General features: G+C 44.8%; 1 protein-coding gene across 1 annotated transcript; it reads left to right on the forward strand.

The window, feature by feature from the left end:
- Window positions 1-9,974: 9,974 nt before the first annotated feature.
- Window positions 9,975-15,313, forward strand: LOC122907542 (CMRF35-like molecule 5). The gene is made up of 3 exons (XM_044250348.1): window positions 9,975-10,079; window positions 12,941-13,270; window positions 14,786-15,313. The coding sequence occupies exons 1-3, from the start codon at window positions 10,040-10,042 to the stop codon at window positions 14,962-14,964; spliced, it is 549 nt and encodes a 182-aa protein (XP_044106283.1). The 5' UTR covers window positions 9,975-10,039; the 3' UTR covers window positions 14,965-15,313.
- The last annotated feature ends 480 nt before the right edge of the window (window positions 15,314-15,793 follow it).

Raw genomic sequence — 15,793 nt, forward strand, 5'->3', positions numbered from 1 at the left:
TCAGTGTTCCAAGATTCATTGTTTATGCACCACACCCAGTGCTCCATGTAATACGTGCCCTCCATAATACCCACCACCAGGCTCACCTAACCCCCAACTCTCCTCAATTTTGAGATAATATCACACCAAGACATCAGATTTATAAGAGTTTCATATAAATTTTAGGACAAGTATTTTAATACTTTATCTACATAAATTTGTATCACTTCTTTGGTAATGCTTCCCATAGAGGGTAAGGTACCAAATAAGACTCATTAGTTTAATGTCACAAAATCTCTGAAATGTTCCACGGGCTCTTTGGAACACCCAGACTGTGGTCAAAAGACTTTATTTTACTGAGCATAATCTCTTCCAGTCCCGTCCATGTTGCTACAAAAGTTGGGTATTCATCCTTTCTGATGGAGGCACAATACTCCATAGTGTATATGGACCACATCTTCCTTATCCATTCGTCCATTGAAGGGCATCTTGGTTCTTTCAAGGGAGCTGAGGGAAATTGGAAGGGGAGGTGAACCATGAGAGACTATGGACTCTGAAAAACAATCTGAGGGGTTTGAAGGGGCGGGGGGTGGTAGGTTGGGGGAACGAGGTGATAGGTATTACAGAGGGCATGGATCGCATGGAGCACTGGGTGTGGTGCAAAAACAATGAATACTGTTATGCTGAAAAGAAATACAAAAAAAGACTTTATTGGGACGCCTGGGTGGCTCAGTTGGTTGGACGACTGCCTTCGGCTCAGGGCGTGATCCTGGAGTCCCGGGATCGAGTCCCACATCAGGCTCCCAGCTCCATGGGGAGTCTGCTTCGCTCTCTGACCTTCTCCTCGCTCATGCTCTCTCTCACTGTCTCGCTCTCTCAAATAAATAAATAAAATCTTAAAAAAAAAAAGACTTTATTTTAGAATTTGATTTTGGGAAGTATGTCACAAAATATTAGAATTTGATTTTGGGAAGTATGTCACAAAATATCAAAATTGTTTGAATGTTTGAATAGGATCACAAATCATTATGGAACAATATTTAATCATCCTCTTAACTGAAGTGACAGTACAAGATACTCAAGGCAAACACAGAGAGTTACAGCGTTGTGAGCAAAATGTAACTCCCTTCATACTAAGACTCAATTTTCTTAAGTAATCAAAGATGTGATAAACAGAGGAAATTATTTTGTCAACTAGAATCATAGTTTTTTAGGCAGATAACTTAAGTGATAAGGAAAAATAAATTTTTTAAAGATTTTATTTATTTATTTGACAGAGAGAGACACACCGAGAGAGGAAACTCAAGTGGGGGATGGTAGAGGGAGAAGCAAGGAGCCCGAAGTGGGGCTCGATCCCAGGACCCCGGGATCATGACCTGAGCCAAAGGTAGACGCTTAACAACTGAGCCACCCAGGCGCCCCAAGAAAAAATTTTGCTTACAATTTCTTACGGAGAGCAGACCAATAGGTCAAGAAAACTGTACTTTTAACAAAGACAAAACAAAAACTTTGCACCATTGTACTTTTTTTTTTAAAAGATTTTATTTATTTATTTGACAGAGAGCGATCACAAGCAGGCAGAGAGGCAGGCAGAGAGAGAGAGAGAGGAGGAAGCAGGCTCTCTGCTCAGCAGGGAGCCTGCTGAGCAGAGAGCCCGATGCGGGACTCGATCCCAGGACCCTGAGATCATGACCTGAGCCACCCAGGCACCCACCATTGCACTTTTGATGTTAAAACTCATTTACTTATTTAAACGTATCATAATCTTAACCAGTATTGGCCACAAATTTTTTCCAAAGATCCTTTCTTTGTAAACCTTCTAGAACTTTTTTTTACATTTAGATTTTGTCCTAAATGCTTCCTCTTGAAATAACTGGCCTCACGTAAGGACAAACTTATTTTCTTTTCCCCCAACATTTATGTCTTTTTCTTCTTCATGCTTTTTCTTACCAACAACACATATTTTACTTACTTCATGTACAGAGTTCTTATTTCTAGTAGTCTTAATTATGTTTCTCAGAATTCCCATGATTCAAAACTTTAATGTCCCATGAAAACCAAGTTGTAAGCAACTGTGAGCTCTGTCACAACAGAATTCTTTAGATGGGCAAATTGATGAATGCATTTTGTAATTTAGAAATGTGCTGCTTTCATAATATAGTCTTTCAATAAAGCTTGAAATCTGATTATTAATAGACCCACATTTACTTTTAGTCTCTCTATAATAAGACAAAAGTAGATAAACTTCTGTTCATTATTTAATCTTATTTACATCTGTTTAACTTACTTGTTTTTAACAATTAGGCTCAGACTGCCCCTAAAACTTAACAAGGCATTCGGTTAAAATCAACAACTATTCTAAGGTTTGTTTTTCTTTTGGGCAGTTTGTAACAGAGATTCCATGATCTTATTTGACTTTTAGTAGACAGAAGCAGAATAAAAGTTTTATATTTAATGGTGATAACTCTAAAGACATATTCATTTTAAGTAAACCAACAAACTTAATTTGCTTTACTGAATATAATCCCAGATTGTGTGAACCTGAAAAACATTTGGGTGAGTTTTTACCTTTCTGAGTATAGAATGCCCAATGCTTAGGAGTGCTTGCCCTCACACTAACTAAATAGAGCTCTTCTGAAAAAATTTTTTTAAAAAATTTTATTTATTTGACATCACAAGTAGGCAGAGAGAGGGGGGAAAACAGGCTCTCTGCTGAGCAGAGAGCCCGATGCGGGGCTCAATCCCAGGACCCTAAGATCATGACCTGAGCCAAAGGCAGAGGGTTAACCCACTGAGCCACCCAGGCGCTCCTTGAAAATTATTTTTAACAATACCTCCCATTGGTAGAGAAAATATCTCATGTTTACAACTTATACGGACACACACACACACAATACACAGACAAGATGCACATAAAATCTTAATTTTGTTTATACCTATATTTGTGAAGAGGGCATTATAGGCACAATTTTTAAATACTTTCCTCGATTATTTATTTATTTTCACTAAAAACTTTGTCCTAAGTTTACCTTAATCTCTTTTCCCTCTTTTTTCCTTTCTTTTCAGTCTCAGGAGATTGTGGGCTGTGTTTACATTTCAAAGATATGATGAGATTTGTGATTTCATGGGACCGAGCCTGAAAAAAATTGTTTTTCTTGAGTTTCAGGGTTATTGGTGTAAAAAATTTCCGTTAAGAAAATTCAGAACATTTTCCTCCAATATCCTGATTATTTATTTAGTTAGTCACTACTAAGGATTTTATTTATATCTTTGAGAGAGAGCAAGCAGGAGAGAGAGCAGGAGTCGGGTGAGGCAGAGGGAGGGGGAAAACCAGGGAGTCCCACACCAGGCTCCATCCCGGGACACCAGGATCATGACCTCAGCGAAAGGCAGACACCTAACTGATGGGCCACCCAGGTACCCCTTCCCTGATCTTTTACAATATTCAGAAACATTTTGAGAGTAATAGGCAAGGTTTGGAAGTTGAGAGAGCTAGAAGGGAGCTTTAACTTGTTTCTAGAGCTGTAGTCATCCTTTTGTAGAGATGGTTACAAGAAGGACAGTTGTTTCTCATTCCTCAAAGACCTGATTATAGCCCGCATATCAAGCCACTGCCCCATCTTGTTAAGTAAATTGTCTTCTTTATATTAGGGAGAATTTACCTAAAACGGAAACCAAAAGATTTATGCCTTTGTGAAGTCTGTCTAAAGCATTTTAACAAAAGCCCTTTTTTCTGGATATGCAATGTAAGTGTGGCTCTATTACACCTGAATATTGGCCTTCAACTGATCATTTGTGAGAGGACACAGAAGAAATTTTGGTCATTTTTTCCTCTGTGAAGAGAAGGTTGTAAATCCAGTCAAATAATCTTTGTAATCCCTCTCTAAATTTGGTTGGACCTTCTCAAAGTGGAAGGAAAAGGGCTTTATAACTTAAAAGCCCCGCTGCTGTCCAGGGGACATGAATTTTTTGTGGCGGGGGTCGAGGATACACCCGTAAACATATTGTATAAGAATTCCTGAGGCTGGCAGGGCCAGAGTACCAAGGCCTGGAAGGGAGGAGCAAAGTAAACCTTGTTGCCAGTCCCCAATGCTCTTGTGAAATTCACTTTCTGGCTTTCAGCATTGATAGGAGCAACCTGGATGCTTTGAGCCTAGAGATCCAGTCCAGTCCAGATCCAGATCCAGTCCAGAGCAATCTCTGTAAATCTTGTAGGGGAAGGAAAGTAAAGAAAGGCACATGAGGCCAGAGTTTTAAAAGGTGAAACACAACAAATGAATAAAGAAGAAGAAGAAAAAAAAAAGACAGACAAACCAGAAACAGACTCTTACTTCAGTGAAGAAGTGAATGCTTCCCAGAGGGGAGGTGGGTGGGGGCCGTGTGGGGCAGGGGAAGGGCATGAAGAGTCCACTTCCTGTGATGAGACTGAGTGACATATAGAAGTAAAACAAAACAAAAACAAAACAAAAAGCTACTATAATGTCAGTGAAAAACTCAATGAAACTAAAAGAAACAAGAAAGAGAGGAAGGGGAATTTACACTGCTTGGGAAGCCTTATTTTTGTTTTAAAATTGAACTTCTTCTATCTTATTAAGGGAGTCCTTAGGGCTAGCAATGATACTAATAGGACAACTGAGAGCCCTTTAGAAAATATACAGTTTTTCAAGATGTAGTTTGGTAGTTTAAAGGATCCATCATCTGGCCATTGTTGGGGGGATCGCTTATTAGCAACAAACCAATAAGGCTTTTAGGGACTGAGCCCAGGAAACAAGAGGTGTCCAGAGAGGGTATACGGAATGCAGCCTCCATGATCCAGAAGCTTCCTCCCCTTTACTCCTTTACTTACTCCCCTTACTCCTTCTTTACTAAAAAAGCAAAGCCCTTCAGTGCACAGGCAGTGAGGGTGTGTAGTGGCAATGGTGTCTTCAGCCCCCCATGAAAATGTGAGATGTCTCCACTCACAGACCTCTCTCCTGTGACATCGCCAAGGTGCTTCTGGAATGAGACTTTCCAGCACCAACAAGCAATGAAGGTCGAGACCACAAAGGTTCTCATGGGCTGGAACCTCTCATGACAAACAGCTTGAAAAGTGGCACAACCTGACAGAGAGAAAGAGACTTGGATGCTGAGAGTATTCCACTGGCCTCCAAAGTGTACCCCAGTGAGTGCATCCTCTGAATGGTGGAGACCAAAGAGAATATCCTCACAGGTCATAAAGCCAATCTCTTAGTACATAGAGGAAAACCAAAGGAAACATCTACCAGGTTTATCTAAACCTTTGGTGTCTTAGAGCCAAAATAACACCGAGGAAGAATGTGCCATGAGGTTGGGGACTGTGGGTTGTATAGAATATACCTTGCTGAATGGAGGTTTTCTTTTTTCTTTTTTGAATTTGATTACTTTTTTTCAGTGTTCCAAAATTCATTGTTTGTGCACCACCCCTCCTAGTGCTCCATGTGATGCATGCCCTCCCCAATACCCACAACCACGCTCACCCCACTCCCCACCTCCCCCCTTCAAAACCCTCAGTTTATCTCTGAGTCCACAGTCTCTCATGGTATGTCTCCCCCTCTGATTTCCCCCAACTCACTTCTCCTCTCCATCTCCCAGTGTCTTCCATGTTATTCCTTATGCTCCACAAGTAAGTGAAACCATAAGAAAATTGTCTTTCTCTGCTTGACTTATTTCACTCAGCATAATCTCTTCCAGTACTGTCCATGTTGATACAAAAGTTGGGTATTCATCCTTTCTGATGGAGGCACAATACTCCATTGTATACATGGACCATATCTTCTTTATCCATTCATCCTTTGAAGGGCATCTTGGCTCTCTCCACAGTTTGGTGACTGTGGCCATTGCTGCTATGAACATTGGAGGTTTTCTTAAGGCTGGTGGGTGACTAGTGTCCGTTTATCCCATTCCATGACCATCTCATCCTATCATGGGAAGCTTCTTGAGGTAGTGAGTGACCTAACAGGTTTGAAGTGATCTACTAGTGTCCCCGAATTTTGCAACATTGCCTTCCAAGATGTTCCTTACCAACAGGTGACAGACGACATACATGACATAGACCAAGGAAAACAGAGGCCATGTCTGGAATGAAATGCTTCGGTAACCAAAGAGTACTCAGCCAAATTGAAACAAAGGGTCACTAAGTCCAAGGAACTAGTTCCACGACTTGCTGATCTAAACGGAGAGGGAGACAAAGGACCCTGATCTCTCTTGTTCTGCCAGCCTGTGCAGATAGAGATTCCAGGAGTCTGACATGGCGAGAAATCTTACCTTCTGCTTTCTGCCAGATGTCCCAAGAATGTCCCAGCTGCAGCAGTGTCGGGGGTGAGCGGTGTCCTGCTAGTTAAAGTATTCTGCTGACTACACCAAGTGTCAGCGAGCAAAAATGTCCCATCGCATTCTTGGGTAGTCAGTTCCTGTCCCATTCAAAGTCCTTCTAGCTGGATCCAGAATCAAATCATCATGAGACGGATCAACAGGAGAAAATGAAATTTAATAGCATAAGTGTGGGAAATCCACGCAAACATGGTAGTCAGGCATAATGGGGTACATATGTCATCTAGAGTTTAGAGAAAAGGGAAGAGGCTTGGGACTCCAAAGAGGAAAACAATTCACAGGAAGAAGAAAACAAGTAAATGTTTGGTAAACAAATGTTTGCCCTGCCATGTAATTAGGTTACTCCGGTAAAATTTATCCCTGGAAGTAACTATTATTCTGCAAAAGACTCTGCCATTGAGATTCCTCTATGCAGTTAAAGGAGGGGCAAAATTTTCTCTTCATGCCCAAGTCGTGCATATTCTGGGGTGGGGGCGGGGTGCGTCGACAGGCCCTGGACCTCTGTGTTCACTTGTGAAGGCTGAGCCTTCTCCTGCCATTAGGGGTCTCAGCGAAACCTGGGATTTCCATCTGAGACAAATAACTTGTGAAGGGGTGGGGGCAGGAAATCTGGTCTCCCCTCAAACTTTTCCCTCCTACCTTGTCTTTCTCAAGTCTTACTGAGGTGTAATTTGGTAGAATAAACCGCAACCGCTTCTCGTTCCCAGTCTGAAACGTTTTTCTTCTTGTTTTTGCTACTTCTCAAACTTTACATGTGGTACAGTTTGGGGGTGGTGTTCAGTTCTACGTGTTTCACACACACATCATTTCAGGAAACCACCGCACACATACCAAGCAATGCTAGCCCCTTGCCGGAATGGCCTTTAACAAAGGCTTCCGTTTCTCTAATGGCAGGCAGTCCAGCTGGTGAGGTTAGGACAAGTGCTGATGTGGCTTCTGTGGACTGTGGCTCCCACGTGCTTTGGTTCAGCTTTCTGGAGCCCTGCAGGCGCTCCCCGGATGGGCCTCACGTGCGCCCTCCAGTGGCCAGTCTGTGGCCGGGGACGGTCTTCCCCAAGCTCTTAAAGTGGGTATTCCTTCCAGGGACTGATCAGGTGTGCACAGCTGGGGCGCGGGCTTTGGAGGTCTGGGGTCCCTTTTTTCAGGGGTTTCCTCTTCTCCATCCTCTCAACAGCCCCTCCCAGCTTTCAGAACCCCCACTCTCCCCTTTCTGGTCGTTTGGCTGGGAAGTTTGGTGAGCTGGGGCTTTTCTCTCCCCAGTCGGCTGCATACTTCCTGTGATTAAGGTTGCTTCTAGGGCCAAGCAGAGGGATGCCAAAGAGAGAGAAGACGTAGTGGTAGTCTCCCTCCCCGCTCCCTCCCCCAAGGTTCTGCGACCCCAGCTGTTCTGGGCAGCCAGGACTCTCCTCCTTCCGCGTTCCAGCTATCGGCCCCCCAGCGGCGGCAGGTGGAATTGCAGCTTCTGTCCTGAGGCTTGCTGGGGACCTGGTGGGAGGGAAAGAAAACATAAACCCCAAGAGAACTCCTGGAATATGACCCCTCTTCCCTATTTTCTCTGCTCATCTGGAGCTCTTAGGGTCTCTGCTGAGTGTGCACTTTCAGGCTGTGAGCTGCAGGGTTCATGCTCAGGCAGGAGGTTAGAGAAGGAAGCATGACGAGAAAACTCACAGCTGTGTTGCTCTTATTCTTGGTCTGGTTTCCTTCCCCAATCTCCTGCTTGGGTTCATTTTGAGGAATGCTCGGATAGCTGCTGAAAGTACTCTCTCTGGGTTCCTACCTGATGTCTGGGAAAGAGGTCTGTGGCTCGTGATGACATCATTTGACCGGATTTGCAATCCTGCAGTGTAGATTTGCGACAGCAAATACGGGAAACATGGTGAATGGCCACCAATACTGGAATAGTTAATTATGCTACAACCACACAAAGGACCATTAAGACAGCTATTTTAAAAAACAGATATTTATTTGATGGTGGGGGAAGAGCTAGGGGAGAGCCAGAGGGAAAGGGAGAGGGAATCCTCAAAGAGGTTGTGGACCGAGATCAGAGCCAGACTCCTGCTCCATCCCAGGACCCTGAGATCATGACCTGAGCCTAAATCAAGAGTTGGCCGATTGGCTGACTCAGTCACCAAGGGTCCCCATTAAGGAAGTTTTTAAAGGATTAAGTAAGCATAGGTGTAATGGCTTGGAGAGATTCATGGTAAAATCTAAAACCTTTTCATTGGAGGAATCAAATACACACAGAAAGTTCACACATCAGACGTGCACAGCTCAATATGTTGCAACCAGCACCTAGATCAAGAAACAAACACTCCTATCCCCCAGGAGGTTCTTTAACTTCATGAAATATTTGGGGAATCCAAGGCAGCTAGAGGGGGTGCTGGAGGCCACCTTCGGTCTTCTTCATTCTGGAATTTAGAAGATCCCTCTGCCCAGTCCCATGAAAACATTGCTTCTAGTTCAAGAAGGGATGGAAGCTCAAAGAATTTGGTACATCCTGATACTCCTGATCCTCACATACTCAGAGCCCTGATCAGCTAAGTTCTGGCTCATTCTCCACTATAGTCAGATAACCAACAACGATCTGTCCTTGAGGCATGTTTGGGATGTAAAAGAGAAGGACCAAACCAAACCAGGCCAAGCCAACACCTGACCACAGAGTGAGGAGAGTTTTGAAAACATCAGCAAGCAGAGAACAAAAAGGAACTTTTGAAAAAAGAAAATATAATTCCTAAAGTAAACATTTCACCCAAAGGTTGGAAGAGAGAGTCAAAACACCAAACCAAACCAAACCAAACCAAACCCTCCCAAGAGGTAGAACTACCTCACAAATATGGTAAAAGTAAAAGAAGAAAGGAGACAGAAGAATTGTCTCAGAGAGGTTAGGAAAAGGGACAGAGGACAGAGGGAGGAGAAGATATGTGAAGGATGAGGAGATCCTTGTGGGAAAATCCCTTAGAGGGGCATTAGCATAAGCAGTGTGGGGCTGGGAAGAGGTCTTAGTCCACAGTTAGGGGAAATATGCCAGCAGGTGACAGAGGAAGTGTCTAGGGCAGAGTGAGGCTGATGGGGAAAGGCCTCACTTTGCTTTCCTTAAAATCTCCCCATGGCACCTCTCTCAGAGGTAATTAGGACCTTGGGGGGAAGCCTAAGAGGAAGGGGTCTGTGGGTCAGGCTCAGGACTGGACCAGGGCCCAGGGCCCAGGGAGAGAGGGGTGGTCTGGGATGCACCCAGGTGGGCTGCCCAGAAAGAGACTAAAAATGGGGCTGTGTGTCCAGCAAGGCTGGGTGTAAGCCCTGAGCACTGCATTCTTCCCCACGTGCAAACCCAACGAGTCTCTTTCACTTCCTTGGACCCACACTCTGAGGGTCAGGTGTCTGGGCCCTGTTGCACTGTGTGCCCTAATTGCTAGCAGCGGGCCACCTAGCTCCTCACGCATCCTGCTAAATGGCATTCTGGGCAGTGGGACACTTGGCTTCCCCAAATCATTGAGACAAATCATGTCACCATAGACTCCTAAAGGAGGACACTGTCTTTCTCCTAATTAAATAAATTAGGAAGGAACTGCATAAAAAATTAGGGAAGTAGAGGGGAGAACTCTAAAAGAACGATTTAGAGAAATAGAAGGCATTTTGCCTCTGAGCTCAGTTCCAGTCTCTGAGGGCAGCGGGCATCAGCTGAGCAGCAGGTAGACAACCCAGGCAGCAGGATATGTGGCTGCTCTTGGTTCTCTTCCTTCCCGTCGTCCAAGGTGAGTGGGCTGCCTGCTTCAGGACATAGCACTTGCAGAGCTGGGCAGGAAACAGACCGGGTCTGTCCTGGGGGAAATGGCAGGGACTTTAACTTATCCAGAACTTTTCTTGTTACAAAAATTAAAATAAAAATTTTCCTGATAGGTTCTAAGTTAGGTGTTGGGGAAAGAAAGTAAAAATAAGTAATATGGTATTTGTTTTTAGGGTACTGTTTGCCATCTCTGGCAGACAGATGGATAGACAGATGCTGGATGATGGATGGATGGATGGATGGGTAGATGAGAGACAGACGTAAACGTGCACAAATATATACATCATACATGACATCAATTCCTGAGGCACTTTGAAGGAGCTCAGAAGCTCAGGCTCCAGCTGAGACCCACTCAGTCAAGCTGGGGTTCAGACATCTGGATCATTTAAAAGCCTGTGAAGTGATCTTGACTTGTAGCTTGAGCTGAGACCTTCTCTTCTAAAGAGCTCGGGGCAGAGGGAGGAGGACCGGCAGAAAAGCAGGGTGTGACAGGCTCTCTGAAGTCTTGTTCAGTCCTGCCCGTCAGGCTTCCCGAGTCTCTGCTCTGGATGACAATGACCAGATGGTTGTCTAGTGTCATAAGCACAACCTCTGAGACTTACTGAGTGTTGTAACCAGGAGGAAAGACCAGAGGTTAGAAGGTGTCTGTTTCTGGGCTGGATGTCAGTCAAATCCTTGGAGGCAGTTTCCTGAGGCTCAGAGAAGACAGGAACTAGTAAGGCAGGACCATCTGACCCCCCAACTCTGTTCCTTCTCCTCCTTCAGAATCACGTAGCTTGGGGCAGGATGCAGGCAGTGTCTCTTCTGGGAAGGAGGACATCATGGGAAATAAAATGAACCCATTGACTCATCCATTGACTTCTTCATGATATGTGTAAAAGGAAAACACTCTGAGGGAGAGATAACGCATGTACAAGACTTATTGGGAAAACTTGCATGTTATTATTTTCTGGGCTTGGAAGTTCATAAAAGAGTTACAAATGCATATGAGTCATAAGAGCCAAATACCAGAGACCGAGGGGCTTGAACTAGAGAAATTTCTTTTCTCGCAGTTTGAAGGCTGGAGAGTCCAAGATCAAGGTGCAGGCTGATTTCAGTTCATGATGAAAGTTCTCTTTCTGGTTTCTCACGGTGACCCCCACCTTGTGTTCAGGGAAGGAGAGACAGAGAGAGTGAGAAACAGAGACAGAGACACAGAGAAAGTAAGACAGAGAGGCTCTCTGGTGTTTTTTCTCATGAGAGCACTGGTCTCATCCTGAGATCCTCATCATGACCTCCTCTAGCCCTAATGCCCTCCCAAAGCCCCAGCTTCACATACCATCCCATTAGAGCTTGGGACTTCAACACAGGAATTGTGGGGCAACACAAACATCCCGTCCTCGACAACACAGGGACAGAATTGATCAAGGGACAGAGAGCGTAAGTTCATCTGTTGATGTTGATATCACTATCCACCCCCCCAAGTTCTCTTCTGCATCCCTGAGCAAAGCCTGGGAATCACCTTCCCTCCAGTCACCTTCCTTGTGTGGGCTGGAGTTTGTCCCTGGAAGCACCTGCCAGAGATTTGGAAGGCGGGAGAGCGGCCTTACTGTCTGCAGGCAGCTGGAATATGAAGTGAGAAATCTATAGACAGAACGTAGATTAGTGGTCGTCAAGGGCTTCAGGGAAGAGAGAATGGGGGACCAACAAGGGGTACAGGGTTTCTTGGCACAACTTTGTGAATACGCTAAGAACCACTGAGGTATACACTTCAAATTCATGGAAGTGCATTAGATCTGAGTCCATACAGTCAACAAAAGTAAGTTCTTGGCCTTTCACACACTTTAATTCTTTTTAGAAAGGAAGAAAATTGTCTCTGTCTTTAACTCAGCAAGTTGGACAAAGAGCCCCAGTGGTAATCTGGAGGGAAGAAGGGGAATAAAATTATCCACATGAGAAAGTAATGGTTTAGGAAATAAAAACAGTAACACAAATTCATCTCAAAACTGGTTTAATGTGTAAAAATGTGCAGGAGGCGTATAAGCAGAAGGTCGACATCCCGCAGCAGGTGTAATCCATAAAGTCCCTCCGCACCTGCGGTCAGAGCATGTAATTGAAACGGGTATGACCATGTTGATCATAAAGGATGCATTCTACATGGAGGACTTTCGGCTAACACATACTCCAGGGAATAGACAAACTCTCTGGGAAAAAAGAACCAAAACTTTAGAAGAGTTTCAAGAATTATCAAAGCACTTGAATAGTCAATATTTAGGGGAAAACAATTTCCAGTCATCAAAGTATTTGTCTCAATCAAGAATTTGCCAGAGAGTTTTATCGCTATTTCTTAGGATAAAAATACAGAAATTCCTTTGCTCTGTTTTTGTGCTGGTCACCAGGGTTTTCAAGTTGAGAGGTTTCACACAAAATCCAGATTCCTGGCGACTCTAGAAAAACGAAAAGGTCTGAAACCACAGAGCCCACATCTCGCACGAGGACAATGGGCCGAAGTGGACTGGGGCCATGCCTTCGCTTCGGTCATTTGCTTCCAGATGACATTGACTACAGGGAGGGGGAGGGTGGATTATCGAAAGCTGTCATTGCTCCGTGGGGACATTCTTGTTTCTCTCAAGGGTAGAGTTGTGCTCTTAGGTGATTACTGCGGTGGCTTTGACCAGTGGAGGTTTGAAGGACAAAGGTCTGTCTTGTGGAAGGTGTATTCCCTCGTTGACTGTCACTCAACTCATCAGGCACTTGGGTTTCTTGGGGCTACTTGGGATGCAGGAGGTTGTGGCTTTGCCCTCAGGGGGTAGGGTGTGGTGTGACAAGCACACTGGCTTGTCTTTCCAGGCTCTGCCCTAAGAGCAGTGTCCAGTGCAGTGAGTGGACCACTGCAGGGCTCACTGACCGTGCAGTGTCGCTATGAACCCGGGTGGGAGACCTACCATAAGTGGTGGTGTCAAGGAGCCAAGTGGAGTGACTGCCATATCCTCGTTCAAACCGACGGATCAGAGCAGGAAGTGAAGGGTGACCGAGTGTCCATCAAGGACAACTGGAAATCACGCACATTCACCGTGACCATGGAGGACCTCAGGTGGAACAGTGCAGACACTTATTGGTGTGGGATCGAGAAGTCTGGAACGGACCTTGGGGTCGATGTTAAAGTGACCATTGACCCAGGTAAGAGTGTGCGTGTGTGTGTGTGGATGTATCTTTAGGACCTGCGCTGTGATGCTCCCTGAGGTTCCTCTTCAGTGACTTGTGTCACTTGGAGTGAACTGTCACACAAAGTGGGTGAGTCCTGAGTTCTTCTAGGACCCCAAAGTACCCCTTGAGTTGGGAGGGAGAGGGATTCTCTTTGATGCTCTCATGGCTCCTGCCACCTCCTCCAGGACGGGATCCAGCCTTTCTGAGCAGGTGTTTCTCTGCACAGCCCAGTGCCTGAGTCTCTTGTCCATGGAGGTGGGAGTGATGGTCCCAGTTTCAGTCCTTGGGCCAAAGGGACCTTGTTCCCCAGGACCCAGAGACCCTGATCCTTGTCAATGCTTTCCTGGACTTCTGGTTTCCTGGGTCCCTGCTCATTCTGGAGTTTGGGGCCAGACGTCCTAATGGCTATTCCCACCCCTTGTTCCATATTCCGGTCTCAGAGGGAAGAGGCCCAGCACAGTCGGGGTGCTGTGGTTGAGTCCTAAGGTCTAGAAAGGCCTTCCTAGTCAAGGGACTATTTAAAATTTATCAAAGACTTCTGTCTGCATCTGTGAGATGCTCACGTGATTTTTCTCCTTGACTCTATTAATGTGGCATATTATACATACTGATTTTCTCTCATTCAAACAATTTTGCATTCTTGCGATAAACCCAACTTGGCAATGGTGTATTATCTTGCTTAAGTCTCTGGATTCAGTGTGCTGATTTTGTATTGTGAACTTTGAGATTTACATTGGAGACTGATTTTGTTGTCTCTAACTTTTCTTTTCTGCAGTGCCCTTGTCAGATTTTGTCATCAAGGGCATGCTGGTCTCATTAAATGGATTTGGGACTGCCTCTTCCTTTCGTAGGTCCTGGAATTTTTTTTAGGACGGACACTATTACTTCCTTATATATTTAGCAGATACCCAACAGGAAGCTCTTAGGTTCTGGAGGTTTCTTTTGGAGATGTTTCATTCATTCATTCATTCACTTATTTATTTTAAGTAAGCCCCAAACCCAAGGTGGGGCTTGAACTCCCGACCTCGAGATTAAGAGTCACTCGCTCTGCCCACTGAGTCAGCCAGGGGCTCCTTGGAGAGGTTTTTAATAATGGATTTCATTCTTCGAAATAGCTACACTAGGATTCAGGTTTTCTATTTCCTTTTGTGAATATCTTTTAGGATATCACATTATTTTTGCCAGAAATTGGTTTACTCCCCCTAAAGTTTCAAATTTATTGGCATGCAATTGTTTAGATATCCTTTTATTATCCTGTCCCCTTATTGCCTTTCCTTCTTTTTACTAGGCCCGGGATATTGTGTGATGTACGTGTTTTGATTATTGATTATTCAGACCTTTCCTTTCATCACAAATATCCTGCGAGGGGTTTGCTTTGTTTAAAAGCCCATTGTTGGGTTTTTGATCTTCTCTATTTTAGATTTGTGCTCTAATTCATTACCTTTTTCTTTTCTTTATCATTTCCTTTCTTCTACTTCCATCTGCAAGTGACCGTGCAGTGTCACTACGGCCCGGGTTGGGAGACCTTTGTGAAGTCGTGGTGTCCGGACACGGATTTGAATAGCTGCCGCATCCTTGTTCAAACCACCGGACCTGAGCTGAGGAAGAACCAGCTTTCCATTGATCAGAAGAAGCGCACATTCTCCATGACCATTTGGGGCGAGTGAAACAAGTTCTGAGAACAATCCGCTGTGTTCTGAAGAGTTGCTTCCCAGGCATTTTATAGTAGGGCAACGCTGCTCACTCCGGAAATCTAGAGTATAGAGAAGGCTCTAACCTTAGAACTCCTCCATAAGTTCCTGCTTTGCTTTTCTTGAGGCACATTTCAAAATACCTACTTGGAGTTGAGCCCAGGAATAATCAGTGACCTCTGTCCCAACCCTGGTGTAAGTAAGAGGACCTGCCATCCTGCTCTGGGGCTCCTGCTCCCTCATGGTCTGGGACGGAGGACCGCCCTTCCCAGGCTCACTGGGCGCCTCTCCCCTACCGTTCTAAGCAATAAATGTTGTGACTCTCCTTCCTTCGTGTGGTTGTATTGAAACTGTGCCTTCCATTAAAACGTCCCTGGGTGTTTCATGTCCACAAAGTGGGAGGCTGGCTGTGGAGGGAGCTCCCGGCCCACCCATGTGGGTGGCGTTTGCTTCCCATTCAGCAGGTCGTTCAGCTTATTCTTAATTCAGTACAGCAGCTCCATCTTCTACACACACCGTGGAGGAACTCAGGCATTGGATGCAGACACATCCCAGTATGGGATTAGGAGACCAGAGCTGACTGTGTGTCCAAGTAAACCTGACCGTTGACCCAGGGAAACATTCTTCTTTCGTGCACCACTTGCCATCTCCTTGGCAAGAGGGAGTTAGTGAAGTCCTGAGCAGATTTGTGAACTTTTATATTTATTTATGGGTTTTTAGAAAAGGGAATTTAGAAACTACGCAGAATATAAAATAAAATGGTATGGTCTATCTTCTACCCTGTCAAAATTCATGTAGAGATTAT

This window comes from Neovison vison, chromosome 5, assembly GCF_020171115.1.
Source record: "Neovison vison isolate M4711 chromosome 5, ASM_NN_V1, whole genome shotgun sequence".
Lineage (NCBI taxonomy): Eukaryota > Metazoa > Chordata > Mammalia > Carnivora > Mustelidae > Neogale > Neogale vison.

Coding starts and splice junctions, on each gene's coding strand:
- LOC122907542 (XM_044250348.1), top strand. CDS start 10,040: ATGTGGCTGCTCTTGGTTCTCTTCCTTCCCGTCGTCCAAG. Junction 10,080..12,940: donor CTTCCTTCCCGTCGTCCAAG/GTGAGTGGGCTG, acceptor TTGTCTTTCCAG/GCTCTGCCCTAAGAGCAGTG. Junction 13,271..14,785: donor TAAAGTGACCATTGACCCAG/GTAAGAGTGTGC, acceptor TCCATCTGCAAG/TGACCGTGCAGTGTCACTAC.